Raw genomic sequence first — 15216 nt, 5'->3', positions numbered from 1 at the left:
AGATTCACTGTGGTGTTTTCATATTTGTACAGAGGAAAACTATGTCAGATTCATTCCACTGTCTTTCCTATTCATGAAGTATTAAAAAAATCTGAAATAAATGAAAATAAAGGAATTCTCAGCAAGAAATAGAAACTATTAAAATCTTTGAGATACACAGTCAGAAATTAACTCATTGGATAGGTTCAGTAGCAGAATGGAATTGACAGCAAAGAGTTGGTAAACTTAAAGACTAAGTAACAGAAATTATCTAACTTGCAGAACCAAGAGAGCAAAGACTTCTATAAAAAAGGAACAAAGCCTCAGGAACTTGTGGGACAATATCAAAAGGTATAAATGACATACATGTAATTGGAGTTTCAAAAGGATCAAATAAAATGATTGTGGAAAAATATATATTTGAAGAATAACTGAAACCCCCCAAATTTGGAAAAAGACAGATTTACAGGTAAAAGAGCTCCAACAAAATTCAGAAAGGATAAATTCAAACTAAACCACGTCTGTACACATCAGCAGGTTGATAAACACCAGAGCTATCGATCTGTTAAGAAAATGACTGCTGGGCTGGAGTCATGGCTCAGTGGTAGAGTGTTTTTGCCCGGCACATGTGAGGCACAGGGTTCGATCCTCAGCACCACATAAAAATAAGTAAATAAATGTATTATACCCACCTACAACTAGAAAAAATTGAAAAAAATTACTACTGAAAAAGAAAAATATCTTGAAAGCTATTAAGGAAAAATTATATACCACCTATATAGGAATAGAGATTTGAATGACTACATCATCATAATAATCCATGTGGGGGGCATTCAGTGGGAAAGCATCTTTAACATATTGAAAGAGGAGTTCTGTCAACCCAAAATTTTATGTTCAGCAAAAATATTCTTTAGAGATAAAGGTAAAAGACATTCTCAGATAGGGAAAGAATTCATGGACAACAGACTTTTTTCATAAGATGTGCCAAAGGAGGGTTCTTCAGGCTGAAGGAAAATGAAGCCAGAAAGAAAACTGGATCTTCAGGAATGAAGGAAGAGCAAAATAAATGTAAATAGTTGGCTAATATAAAAGACTACTTCTTTGACCTCTGAAGTTTCTTAAAAATATTTACGGTTGTCTGACACAAAAATTATAATATTATTTCTTGGGGTTTTTAATATATGTGGATATTTGACAGGAGTAAAGGGACTTACCCTACTGATCTTCATTGTAGTTATGTTATTATAGGGTACAATACTAAAACTCTAATAGACTATTAATGATTATGTGTGTGTACTGTATTCTCTAGAGTACTTCTTAAAAATGAGCTGTAGCCAAAAAGCCAATAAGAATACTCGAAGAAGACAGGAAAAGGAGAACAGAAAAGTAATAGAGCAAATCCAATTCCTATCAATAAATACAATCTATATCAATAATTAAATTAAGTGATATTTGTTTAGCAGCAATGTTAACTGAGGTCTAATAACCTCAGTTAAGAGGCAAAGATGGACAAAATGTGTATTAAAGGACCCTATTGTCTACCAGAAATACACTCAAGTATAAAGAAACAGTTTAAGTTGAAAATGATGAATGGAAGGCAAAAAAACTACACCTTGCAAATAGTAAGTATAAGAAGCTTTAAATAACTATTTTGATAGTAGAGAAAATAAACTTTAAGAGTATTACTAGAGACAAAGAGCAGTATTTTGTAATGATAAGGAACAAGTCACCAGGAAGACATAATGGTTATCCATGTATATGTACCAAATCATAGGACCTTGAAATAATGACACAAAAATTGATAAAATTCAAGGGAGTTCCAAAATCTTAATAGATTTTAAGACCTCTATTCAGCTATTGGAACAGCTAACACAAACTGCTCAAGACAGATCTGAACAATCAGCTATCATGATGTAATTGACATTTTTAGAATTTATGTTCAACAAGTACAGAATCCATATTCTTCTCAAGTGCATATGGTACAATAATCAAAGTAGACTATATGTATGTCTGAAGCTCAATGAATTGAAAAGGATCAAAATCAAAGTACTTTCTAAGAATTATAAGACATTGCTGAGGAAATTTAGAGATTTAAATAAGCAGAGAGACATTCCATTTTTATGAATTTAAAGACAAAATCATTAAGATGCAGTTTTCCCCATGTTAATGCATAAAGTCAGCACACACACTAACAAAATTCCAAAAAAGTTCTGTAGAAATAGCTTTAAGCTGATTCTGAAATTCTTATGGAAAGTGAATTTTGAAAACATTTTTAAAAAGAACAACCAAACAATTTTGGAAACGAAAAACAAAGCTAGAGAATTCATATTTCCTAATTTTCAAAACTTGGAAAGCCAAAGCTGTCAAGACAGTGTGATAACAGGATAAACAGAGAGTAATCAATCAAGGGAATAAAATTGGTAATCCAGAAATTAACTCTTGTATTTTATGGTCCTTTCCATTTCAGCAAAGATGCCCAAGTGGTTCGAGAGGAAAGTTTTTTTTAATAAATGTTGCTATAGTAATTAGATATCTGTATGCAAATAGGTGAACTTAGACACTCACCTGAAATGCAAAAATTTGAAAGGATCAAATGCCTAAATATAGAGCTAAAAATATAAAAATCCTAGAAGAAAATTTTCCAAGACCTTTAGTTAAGCAAAAAATCCTTAGGTATTGTATTCATCCACTTTCTGTCGCTATGATAAAATACCTATGATAGCTACTTCTGAAGAAAAAGTGTTATTTAACCCACAACTTTGAATGCTGAAAGTCCATATGGCATAGCACAGGCTTGATGTGAGCCACCCCTTAACTGCATGACCTCATAGCACCAACAGCAATGGTGGGGACATGTACTAGAGCATCTAAAAGATTCCTTTTTTTTTTTTTTGGCAGAGGGCTGGTGCTGGGATTAAACCCAGGGCCTTGTGCATGTGAGGCAAGCACTCTACCAGCTGAGCTGTATCCCCAGTCCAGTGATTACAATTTGAACCAGGAGGAGACAGAGCTGATGGGGACCAGTTTTGCTCCTTTAGTAACTACCCTCAGGAGGGGTAAAGGGGTCACATGAGAAGAACCTTCAGAAAGCATACTCTCATTGACCTAAGGATCCTTCCATTAGTCCCTGCCTTTACAGGTTACACTGGAGCTGGGGTTGTGACTCTCAGTGGTAGAGTGGAATACATGAGGCACTGGATTCAATCCTCAGCACCACATTAAAAAAAAAAAAAAAAAAAAAAAAGGTATTGTGTCTTAAAACTTAAAAATGTTATATATATGTAACTTTTTTTAAAAAATAAAAATAAAGGTTCCATTACTTCACAGTACTGCTACCCTTAGGACTATACCTTTAATTGCTTAAACCTTGGGGGGAGAATGGGAACATAAACCATAGCAAGTATGATATCAAAAGCATAATATATAGAAGAAAATTTGATAAATTAAGCATTATTAAAATTCAAAACTTTGTGTCCATACTAATAAGAAGATGAAAGGATAAGCCACAGATCAGGGAAAAGCTATACAAATTACATATCTGATAGAAGAGTTGTATCCATAATATACAAATGACTTACACTAAATCAGTAAGAAGACAAGGTAAAAGACGGGCATAAGATTCAACAAAGAAGATAGACGAATTGCTAAAAAAGCATGAGAAGTTGCTCAGCATCATTAGTCATTAAGGAAATGCAAAGTGAAACCATAATGTAATACCACTTCTCATCTACTAACATGGCCATAATCCAAATGACAGTAACAAGAATTGGTGAGGATGTTCAAAAATGGGGACCCTCAAACATTGCTGATGGGAAAGTAAAATGATACAACTCCTTTGGAAAATAATTTGACAGTTACTTTAAAAAGGTAAGCACAAATTTAACATAGGACTTGCAGTTTGATTCCCACGTACCTACCCAAGAGAAATTAAAACATGGCCTACACAAAGATTTGCATGCAAGTTTTCCTAAGAGCATTCTTCAAAAAGTGTTAAGAACCCAAATTTCCACCAACTGAAAAATAAACAAAATGTGGTATATTCACAAATGGAATACTATTTGACAGTAAGAAGGAATTAATTTTGATACATGCTAAAATTAATATCCTTCAAAAACATGCTAAGTGAAAGAAATTAGATATAAAAGGCCAAATATATGAAATCCAATGCAGTGAAAATCCAAAAAAAGCAAATATTTAGAGACAGTAAATTAGGCTTTAAGGTGTTTGGGAATAGAGATTAATTTATGAACAGAACAAAAAATGTTCTAAATTTGGGGAAATTGAATACAAAATTATTGAATTGTATACCTAAAGAGAGAGAATTTTATGGCATATAAATTACATCTTAAGTTTTTTTTTTAAATTTTTGACCACAGTAGAATTTCAACTAAAAACTGTTAATAAGATGTCAAGAAAAAAACAAAGTGAAAATACGTGTCCAAATTTGTGGAATACAGCTGATCAATGTTTAGAGGTAAACTTATAGCTTTAAATGCTGTATTAGAAAATAAAATGATTTAAAATAAATGATTTAGGGATTCACTTTAGGAAGATATAAAACAGAACAAAGTAGAAGGAAGGTAACAATTGAGATACAGCAGAAATCAAAGCCTAGTTCTGAAATATTAAAGGAAAAAAAAACTTTTTAAAATAATACACTCACCACACAGATTCTAACATACACAGTTCCTTGCAACCAGCAAGTAGGCAATCAGTTCTGTAGTGGACTCCAATTGAATGTCCTCTAATTCAGTCAACTCTGACACTACCAACATGGAGGTCACAGATCCCACCGATTGAGAACTCAGTCCCACAAGATGGCCACCACAAAATTTTCCTAGATATCAGTCACAAGCCTACTCGTGTTTCTGACTGACCAACTGTAAATCTGGATTCCCACAGTCCCCTCTTTCAGTTTGATTAACTTGTTCAAGAGGTTAACAGAACTCAAGTTTAGTATACTACTTTATTATAAAGGATGTTATAAAGGATACAGATGAAGAGCTGCATAGGGGAGGGCCATAGAGCTTCCATCCCTCTGTGGGCTTCCAGTGCCACCCTCAAGGAATCTACATGCTCAAAAATCCAGAAGCTTTATGAACTGTGAACCTTTGGGCTTTTATGGAGACTTCATCACATAGTCATGATCAAACAAGGACAACTGGAGAAATGGGATTGAACAAAAAGGCTATGATCTGATGCTAATAGACAACAGGGAAACTCAGCAAGGCCTGTCTGCTCATCTTGGCTTCCCTGTGCAGCATTTATTCTTCCCAGGTATGAGGCAGGGCCCCTTCTGAATTAGAGATCTTATGCTCTATCAAACAAGGTAGGTCATAGAATTTCTTTCTGGCCAACTCCAGGACAGACAGGTGGGGCAAGATTAGAGTATATTTTAAACTTTTTGTGGCCATCCTGCTGAGGAAAAAAGTAGCAAGTGAAAAGGCAAGAGAAGGGCAAAAAGATTTTGCTTTCTGAGGCTTCAAGCACTCCAACATTATTAAAAAATACTTGTGACCTTTATCCCTCTGAAGCTGTTTCAAAATAACAAGGGCTGTGGAAATTGTGAGCCAGGAACTCTGGATGAAAACCAAAAGATGGGGTTGAGGATATAGCTCAGTTGGTAGAGTGCTTGCCTCGCAAGCACAAGGCCCTGGGTTCAAATCCCCAGCACCACAAAAAAAAAAAAAAAAGATGTATATCATAATATCACTAGTACAGTGTCTGATCCATTAAAGGCAATCAGTGGCTTATTATTATAATTATCTTCCTATTCCCCATGCATGCACTTTAAAGGGTGATCTGCTTACAGAGAAGCTCCACAATCATCTCTGTCACTTGAGAGAGACTTGAGAGATATTTTATAGCTTTTGAGTATACTTGTCAACCTAATCTTTAATAAATATGTATGGACACTCATCTTTATAAATGCCCAGGGAGGATTTGATAAAAATTTAATGCCCAACCTAACTTAAAAGCATTTTTAGAAACTGGTATAAAAGAAAACAAATAAATTTAAGAGTGCCAAAAAAATAAATTAAGCACCATACTTAATAATAAAACATTATCATCATTCCCTTTAAAAGCAGGATCAAGGGAAGCAAACATGCTAACACCTGTCAGACTCATCAGTATTCTGGATCTTCTAACAATGCCAGAAGACAAGAGAAATGAGAAAAAAATTACAAGAGAATGAATAAAACTTGATATTATCAACAAGTGATATTATCTGCTACCACTGAAAAAAACTTAGAATCAGTAAGATAGCAAGAAACAGATAAACATTTTAAAAATAGCTTGCCTGGATTTGACAATAGCTTGTGAGAAAAATAATAAAGTTACCATAACAGAAGCCTAAAATATCTAGAAGCAAAACCATCCTGAAATGTGTAATGCCTACATAAGTAGAACTATAAGACTTTACTAAAGAATATAGTGTACCCAGTATTATAAAAGTATCTATGTTTCCCAAATTCCAAGGGTAGTCTGATTAAAATACAAAAACAAAAAAACAACCAAACCAAATACCAGGGTAACTGAACAAACCATAATTCACTGGTCTAGAATACCTGGGAAATAATGAGAATAATTAGGAAACTCTTGAAAAAGAAAACATGGGAATACTCACCAAAATAATAGAACAAATGCTAAAACTATATTTAAATGTGTACTAATTAATGCAAAAATGGCAAATGAGCCAGTGGAATGGAAGAAAGGACAGAAAGAAAAACTTTATTTAAATAGAGTGGAATATGAGATAAGAAAAGTTATTAAATCAGTCAGAATAAGAATATTTGTGTTGGGATAGTTAGCTATTCATTTGGGGGAAAATCAGATTCCTACCCCACATTGAATAAAAATAAATAAAGCCCCAGATGGATTAGACATTGAATTACAAAGAAAGATGTTTTTAAAATGATATTTTTATCATTTTGGTGTGGAGAAGAGACAAACCCCGGAACACATAAAGGATGAAAAGATTTGACTACATAAAAGTGTTAGTGCCATATGTGATTTAAAATAATAACAAGAAAAAATAAGTTGTTTCATCTAGGCAGTGGAATTACAGATGTTTAAAAATATGGTTTCATACAAAAATCTTTAAAAAATATTTTAGGGGCTGGGGAGATAGCTCAGTCGGTAGAGTGCTTGCCTTGTAAGCACAAGGCCCTGGGTTCGATCCCCAGCACCCCCCCAAAAAAAAAATGTTAGTTGTAGATGTACCCAATACCTTTTATTTTGTTTATTTTTGTGTGGTGCTAGGGATTGAACCCAGTGCCTTACATGTGGTAGGCAAGCATTCTACCACTGAGCTACAACTCCAGCCCCACAAAAATCTTTGTCATATTTTCTTATATATTCTTAGTGTAACTAGAAAAAAATTTTAACTTATACATTAGTATTTTCAGAAATGAAAATTAAGGAATATGTGTCTTTGAAACCTAGATTATTGTGAAAAAGAATATAATTCTAGTGGTGCCTTAGTCTGGAAGATCAAGGAGGAAAGGAAACAGGGAGGAAGGTAAACAATAAATAAACAGTAAAAGTTCTCTAAGTTGTCTTACTGATGGGAATATACCTTGCCGGAAGTAAAAAATTGTTTCTTAAAAATTAATCTCCAGCCTGCTTATTAAAATTAGGATATCTTTGTATAATTGGTCGTCTCTCCTCCAGAAGTTAATCAGTCATTTGGGTAGTTAGGTGGTAGGTGTTTCCTCTACTTTAGAAATGACTTTTTAAGTGATTTTAAATATGAAGGAAATTAAGCTTATAATTATGTCCTTAGGATCAAAGTTCTGATCGTACCAGTCTTTCTTCAGTGGGAGCCCAGGATTCTGAATCTACCTCTTTGACAGATGAAGATATTTGCCATGAGATGGAAGGAGCTGCTTCCTCCCAAGAGAGCAGTGCCACTTCAGGGACCAAGGGAATTGATCTCAGTCAAGCAAGCCTGGAAAGTTCTGCCTCCCTAGAAGGTTTATCCAGACAGTCCTGTCATATTGCATTTGATTTGTAGTACCTTTACTGTTTTTCTTTATAATTTAATTTTGTTTTTCAACTTTGTAAAAGTCTGCAAAGATATCCAAAGAAAAACAATAAAAGCCAAAGCACTTTTAGAGAAGACTAGTTTCCATTCCCACCCCCTCATATGATTCTCTTCCTATTCCTCAAAGTAACAATTTTTTATCCTTTCATTGCTTTTCTTAATATAAGATTTAGTGTTTTTTATATATCCTTATTACTTCCCTATCTTCTCATTCAAAAGGTAATTCTTTTGGGTATGAATTCTTTCCTACCCATCGCTTTTTTCACTTAACAGTGTATCCTGAAGATCATTCCATATCATCCATAGTGATGTTCCTCATTTATTTTTACAGCTGCATAGTTCATCATATGTGGTTGTATCAGTTTATTTTAACTTCTTCCCTACTGATGGACATTAAATTTCCAGTCTTTATAATGCTACTGTATATACATATGTATACATACATATATATACACACACATATACATGTCATGTTATATTTTTGCCAGTGTATATCTTTAGTTGTCATTTATAAGAAATCTCCTATGGGCTGGGGATATAGCTCAGTTGGTAGAGTGCCTGCCTCGCAAGCACAAGGCCCTAGGTTCAATCCCCAGCATTGCAAAAAAAAAAGAAAGAAATCTCCTATGAAAATGTATTTGAGAATCTGGTGTTTAATATGATTCCCTATCCCCTCTATTTCTTGTGAACTGGTAGTTTATACCATTACATTTTGCACTGAAAAAGATTTTTTACATTATTGTTTTTTTCTAAATTACTTTTAATATAATTACTTTTAATATTACACATTGAGAATTTATGGAAGTAAAAGATTCTTATATCCTTTCATCAATTTTAATGGTTTTGCTCTTTGTTTTTTAATAATGAACAGGATCCCTGTCAAAGTTTGCCTTACCCGGGAAATCAGAAATGACATCATCTCTGAACACAAGTAACACAAATATCTTCCAGAACTATGCAATGGAGGTATACAATTTTATTCAAGAGTATCTTTGTGTACTACTTCATAAAAAGTACATTTCTTAAGTATTGATGATTCTGGTAGAGTAATAAAAGCTAAATATGTAGCATCTGAAATTTTAGAATATACACCTCACCCAAATGAAGTTGAAATCCAGTTTATGGATATTCATTATTTCAGATTATTGAAGTCATATTACTTTATTAGGGCATTTCCATTCTTTCTTTGAGATTTTACAGCATAGCACTTTTTTTATTCTTTGATACATATATATTCTCTTAGAACATTTATGTCACACCACAAACACTACCAATTTTGCTATGCAAGCAAATTTTTGTGAGAGTATAGGAAACTGTTGTGGCATTAAGTTGTCAACTTCTTCCGTCATGTTTTTCATCTTTTGTGTCAGTTTGATGTAGATCTCTGCAGGGTATGCTCCAAAATCCCATTTTCTTGCAATGCAAATTATGCTTTCATACTTCAAAACTGTTCCCTAATTTTTCTGTAAAACTTGCTTCCAAATATATTTGTGAGTATGGCTGCTATTTCATTTTAGGTTTCATTAAAAAATTGGATATAGCTGGAAAATAAGTGATGAGCATTGATGTTGCCATTTACAAAGTTTCTGTGGCTTCAGGAATTTATGTAACTTATAAATGCAATTTCAGCATTTACAGTTATCTACTGTAGTGCTTTTTAAACTCTCAATAGGCTTGTATTTTGTTTAATTCCTAATTTGATACTCATAAAATACATTGATTACGCACTTAGAAGTTACAACCAGGTCCAACTACTTTATAGGTTTTTGAGTTCTTTCAATCACTTTACTTACTACAAACCAGTAAGAATTTGTAGATCAGTAATGCTTCAGTGACCATACTTTGAGTAGTACTGATCTATAATTACAGATACCTGTTTGAGGTACTAGCAGATTAATGCTTGAGTTTACTTTTCCATGAATAAATTACAGCAAATTTTATAGTAATGATAATGGGAAAAAATGGTCAATTCAATGCAAGTTTCCTTTTCAGGCAAAAATTTGGGGAATGGATTTAGCTGAAATAGTTGAAGATGAGTGTAGTATATAATACACTGAATGTAGTCCATTTCTTGTTGTAATGTTCAGATCCTATTATCCAATAGATTTATTAATTGAAATCATTTTAAATTCGTAACATGCACTAACCAGCTTGCTTTATAAAGTGCCATCTTCTCCCTTAGGTTCTCATCTCAAGTTGTTCTCGATGTAGAACCTGCGATTGTCTTGTCCATGATGAGGAAATCATGGCTGGCTGGACAGCAGATGATTCAAATCTCAACACTACATGCCCATTCTGTGGCAATATTTTCTTACCCTTTCTGAATATCGAAATAAGAGATTTAAGACGACCTGGAAGGTAATAAGTTTTGCACCACCCAATCCCACCTTTATATTTAAGTATCATGTCTTCAAGGTTATCTCCTTTCTCAAAAAAATTCTTCAATTCACATTCCAGATACTTTTTGAAGTCAAGCCCTTCTACAGAAAATACCCACTTTCCATCCTCCTTTTCAAGTCAGGCAAAGCAGACTTGCATTTCCACATCAACTTCTGGTCTTGACACATCTGCTATCTCTGTTCAAGGGAATTTTGATATAAATAGGTAAGTATGATTATGGGGAACTAGGATTTTTCTTTTTTTTTTCTTTTTTTTTTTTTTTAATACTGGGTCTTATTGTGTTGCTCAGACTGGTCTCAAACTCATGGGCTCAGGTTATCTGCCTGCCTCAGCCTCCCAAGTATTTGGGACTAGAGGCATGCACATGTTTTAGATGTTCAACAGATGAATCAGCTGAGCATTTCAAGGTTTAAATTTTTGTGAAAAGTAAATTTATAATTATAATTTATAAATTATAAATTATAAATTTATAATTAAATTATAATAAATTCTTATTTCTAGCAAACTTAAAATTTCCTAATAACCTAAATGTTTAAATATTGAGTTTTGCTCTGCTTTATGAACCTTCAGAGTTTAAGTTATATGTACATATGGTAGTGTTTACTATTATTTTAAAGGTAAAAAAAAGTCTGTAGAGGGCTGGAGATGTGGCTCAGTTGGTAGAGTGCTTGCCTTGCGTGCACAAGGTCCTGGGTTCAATCCCTAGCACTACACCAAAAAAAAAAAAAAAAAAAAAAAAAAAACCTGTAGAACCCTTGAAGTTTAGAATGATCATCTTTTTCTTATCTCCATCTCTTCATAAATTAAGATAATACTAACTTTGGAATATTTAATTTTATACTTAGGACAACTGAATAATTTAAGAAAACATTTGAGCTGATATAAGAACTATAAAATTACAATTTATACTAATATTATATTAAAACTAATATAAGTAACCTACACTTAAATGCAGAAACTGACTCCATTTTGCATAAGTGCCAAGTAATCCATAAAAATCTTAACAGGTAAAACTATATTGGTACTTGCATATGCCAAAAATTGACTGTACGCCATTGGCAGGCTAACGTGGCCTCTTTGGTCATAAATACTTAGGACAGTACAACCAAAAATGCACTTTCTTTTTTCATAGATCTGTTGTATCCCTTGTCTTTGTCTTTTACTCACTTGTGATTGCTGAAAGAACATGTGTCCATTTCTTCTACTTGGTATCCCTAAAGGCTATTGTGGTTCCTGCTCTACAAAATTTGACCACTAAGCGTTTTGAATAAAAGAATGAATCTTTAATAGTTAATGTTCACTTAATATAAAGGAAAATATATGTGACTACTACAGTACTTTAAAATACATCCCATTTTAAAGCCCAAGAAGCATATTTCTTTCAAATTCTCGTGCTGTGTTCAATTCTGATTCTAAAGAGAAGAACATGGTTCTTCTAGCTGAAATAAAGTAAATTTAGACACTGATCTGTTTTTTTTTTCTTTTCTCAAAACCCAAGCAAATCTAAACCGCAGGAAAATTCCTGTGCCCGAAGTATTCAGATCCCTGCTAATAGATCAAAAACAGCTATATCAAAATGTCCAATATTTCCAATGGCCAGAAGTATTAGTACTTACGGCACCTTGGATAAAGAAGATACTGGAAGACAGAAGCTCTTTCCTACAGGCAGCCTGCCAGCTACTTTACAGGGAGCTACAGTATGTATTTTGGGTTTTTTTAAATGTGGAAATGAATCATTTATGAATGATTTTGTTCTCCTTGTCCTGAAGAAGCTTTTTAGCTTCAGTTTTATCATTGTCATGGAAGAGTCTTATCCCATGATAGAATTATGTTACCTTTCTACTTATCTGGAAATCATTGACTTTTTTTTTTACAAATAGTTTAGTGTCACCCTTATATTTATCGTTTATGTTTTTTATTTATTCACCAGGATTCTTTAGGATTAGAATGGCACCTTCCAAGTCCAGATCCTGTGACTGTTCCATATCTTAGTCCATTAGTGGTATGGAAAGAACTTGAGAGCTTATTGGAAAATGAAGGTGATCATGCAATAACAGTGGCAGACTTTGTGGACCATCATCCAATTGTTTTTTGGAACCTGGTGTGGTATTTTAGACGTCTTGACTTGCCCAGTAACTTACCTGGATTGATTCTTTCTTCTGAGCATTGTAATAAGTATTCAAAGGTATGAGAGTAAAAATTAAAAGGCACTGCTACTGTCACCATCATAATGTTTGCATATTCCGTGGTAAAAAATAAGGTTCGTTTTTATGCTAAATTTTTTATAACCATCTAAATCATTAAAAAAGTAGAATTGTCTTAGTATTATTTACAAATAATTTTTTCTTACAGTATAACAGTAAGACAAAGTCATAGCTTTTAGTCTTCTGAAATTTACAGAAATGTGCTTGAATTTCTATTATCACTTGAAGGAATAGACTGAAAGCAATTCTCATGAAAAGGGTTTGTGAAGTAGCCCCACTCAAATCTCATACCTCCTTCAAAAACAAGCCTAATAGGGGCTGGGGCTATGGCTCAGTTGTAGTGTGCTTCATGCATGAGGCCCTGGGTTCGAGCCTCAGCACCACATAAAAGTAAAATAAAGTTACTGTGTCCATAGCCCGCCCCCCCAAAAAAAAAGCCTAATGATTTTCTTAGGAGAATGTGAATAATTCATATTCAAGCGTGTGCTACCATTCTCTTCATTCCTTTACTCTGAATTTTTATTTAACAGGCAGTTAGTTTGTTTTGTGTTTGTTCATTTATTTAAATTTTTTTGTGATGTTGAGGATCAAACCCAGGGCCTGGCACATGCTAGGAGGCACTCTACCACTGAGCTACATCCCCAGCCTCCATTGATGTCTTTGATAGATTGTTCTGTGTTTTTTACCTTTTAGTGTGCTGTCACTGCCACTAAAGCTCAGGAACTTTATCTTCTCCCTTACTATATTTCACATCTATTAAGTGCAGGTACTGTTGATTTTCAGTACATCATAAATGGGTGACAAAAATGGTAGCTCAGTCTTAATTTTCTGGGTAAGGGGTGTATACAGCTATAAAAAAATAAAACTCCTGGGACTGGAGATATAATTTAATGGTAAAGTGCTTACATAGCACACAGGAGGTGCTTTGGTTTGATCCCCCACATTGCAGAAAAAGAAAGGAATGGAACTCTTGGATTCATCTTTCTGTGGACTTTGAGAGTCATGAGCAGGGACAAGATTAGTCCTTCATGGAACCATTTCTCATTCATCTCAAATGCTTTGTAAAATCTATTACTTTAGAAATCATTAGCTTCAAGCCAGGCATGGTGGCACATGCCTGTAATCCCAGCAATTCAGGAGGCTGAGGCAGGAGGATCACAAGTTCAAGGCCAGCCTCAGCAATTTATCAAGGCCTTAAGTGACTTAGTGAGACCCCCACTCAAAATTTTAAAAAGGGCTGGGATGTGGCTCTATGGTAAAGTGCCCCTGGATTCAATCACCAGTGCCAAAAAAGAAAATAAATTCTTAGTTTCTCTATTCAACACGTTTTCCTGTAGTAGATATCAAATGCATACAAATCAATCATTTTCTATTTTTTCCTCCTGCACACTTACAATCTAAACAAAAAATTATGAAGATTTTATAAAATATTTACAAGAATTATCATGTAAGGATCACTAATGAATATTTTTTACTCTGCAATACAGATTCCCCGCCACTGTATGTCTGAAGACAGTAAATATGTTTTAATACAAATGTTATGGGACAATATGAAATTACATCAGGATCCAGGGCAGCCTTTGTACATCCTCTGGAATGCCCACAGTAAGTTCCCTCATAGAATGCTGACTTCATTCATGAGAGAGTAATCTCTACTTGATTTAAATAGCCTAAACTTACATGTAACTGACTTATTTCACTATACTACTTTTTGTCTTACAGGTCAAAATCGTACTCTTTTGTTTGAGAGTGAGTGTTAAGTTTGATTTTTTTAGTGCTACCTTCTATGTAGGTCAGATTTTTTTGGTGGTTTGGTTTTGGTTTTTGGGGTGCTGTGTATGTGCTGGAGGGGTTATGTTTTGTACCATTCAGCTTTTAGCACATTGCTTGTCCCAGTTTCTTATTTTCTATTTGTTTTCATCCCTGGCTGCTAATTTCCTTCAGAGGCTGTATTAAAGGAATCTACTTCGGGTTATCTGTCTGAAACCCCAAAACTTCCAGTTTATTTTTGTCATTATTGTGTTGTTTTTCCTTTTTTGCTTTCTTCATTCTTAGATTTCTATTCCTTTATCTATTGCTGTTAAACCTATTTTTAGCGCTTTGTAACTTCTTTAGCAGCTGTCAGTTACTATTTAATTTCTTCTTTCTACACAGAACATTTCCTTCATCTGCTCTTGTTCTTTTACAGCCCAGAAGTATCCAATGGTTCATTTATTACAAAAAAATGATAACTCATTTAACCAGGAGCTATTGAAAAGTATGGTAAAAAGCATTAAAATGAATGATGTCTATGGACCAATGAGTCAGATTTTAGAGACACTGAATAAGTGTCCACATTTTAAAAGACAGAGGTAAGTCATTCTCTTAAATGAACATAATCCTCTAAGCAATTACACCTTGTTTGCTTAGTAATTTTTTAGAATATATCATGTTTATGTTAACATAAATATTTTTGAAGAGAACATATAAATTATATGGATACTAATATTTTCTTCATGCTTTTTACTCCCTAGGAGTTTATACAGAGAAATACTATTTCTCTCACTTGTAGCACTGGGAAGAGAAAACATTGATATAGGTAATGCA

At 33.7% G+C, this 15216-nt stretch overlaps 1 protein-coding gene across 9 annotated transcripts in view; it reads left to right on the top strand.

Moving 5' to 3' along the window:
• DENND4A (DENN domain containing 4A) overlaps window positions 1-15216 on the top strand; it is a 114002-nt gene that overhangs the window by 87995 nt on the left and 10791 nt on the right. For 6 of the 9 annotated variants that reach the window (XM_079125613.1, XM_079125614.1, XM_079125618.1 and 3 more), the window contains 10 exons: window positions 7766-7955; window positions 8898-8992; window positions 10209-10384; window positions 10484-10630; window positions 11925-12123; window positions 12357-12611; window positions 14118-14235; window positions 14353-14379; window positions 14819-14981; window positions 15144-15208. In XM_079125613.1, coding sequence (XP_078981739.1) covers window positions 7766-7955; window positions 8898-8992; window positions 10209-10384; window positions 10484-10630; window positions 11925-12123; window positions 12357-12611; window positions 14118-14235; window positions 14353-14379; window positions 14819-14981; window positions 15144-15208 — 1435 coding nt within the window. The remainder of the gene's footprint in view (window positions 1-7765; window positions 7956-8897; window positions 8993-10208; window positions 10385-10483; window positions 10631-11924; window positions 12124-12356; window positions 12612-14117; window positions 14236-14352; window positions 14380-14818; window positions 14982-15143; window positions 15209-15216) is intronic. The other 3 variants (XM_079125617.1, XM_079125616.1, XM_079125619.1) reach the window with 1 other exon arrangement.

Source organism: Sciurus vulgaris (assembly GCF_902686455.1).
Source record: "Sciurus vulgaris genome assembly, chromosome: 2".
NCBI classification, from domain to species: domain Eukaryota; kingdom Metazoa; phylum Chordata; class Mammalia; order Rodentia; family Sciuridae; genus Sciurus; species Sciurus vulgaris.
The sequence above is the reverse complement of the archived record's forward strand: the minus strand, read 5'-3'. Positions and strand labels throughout refer to the sequence as shown.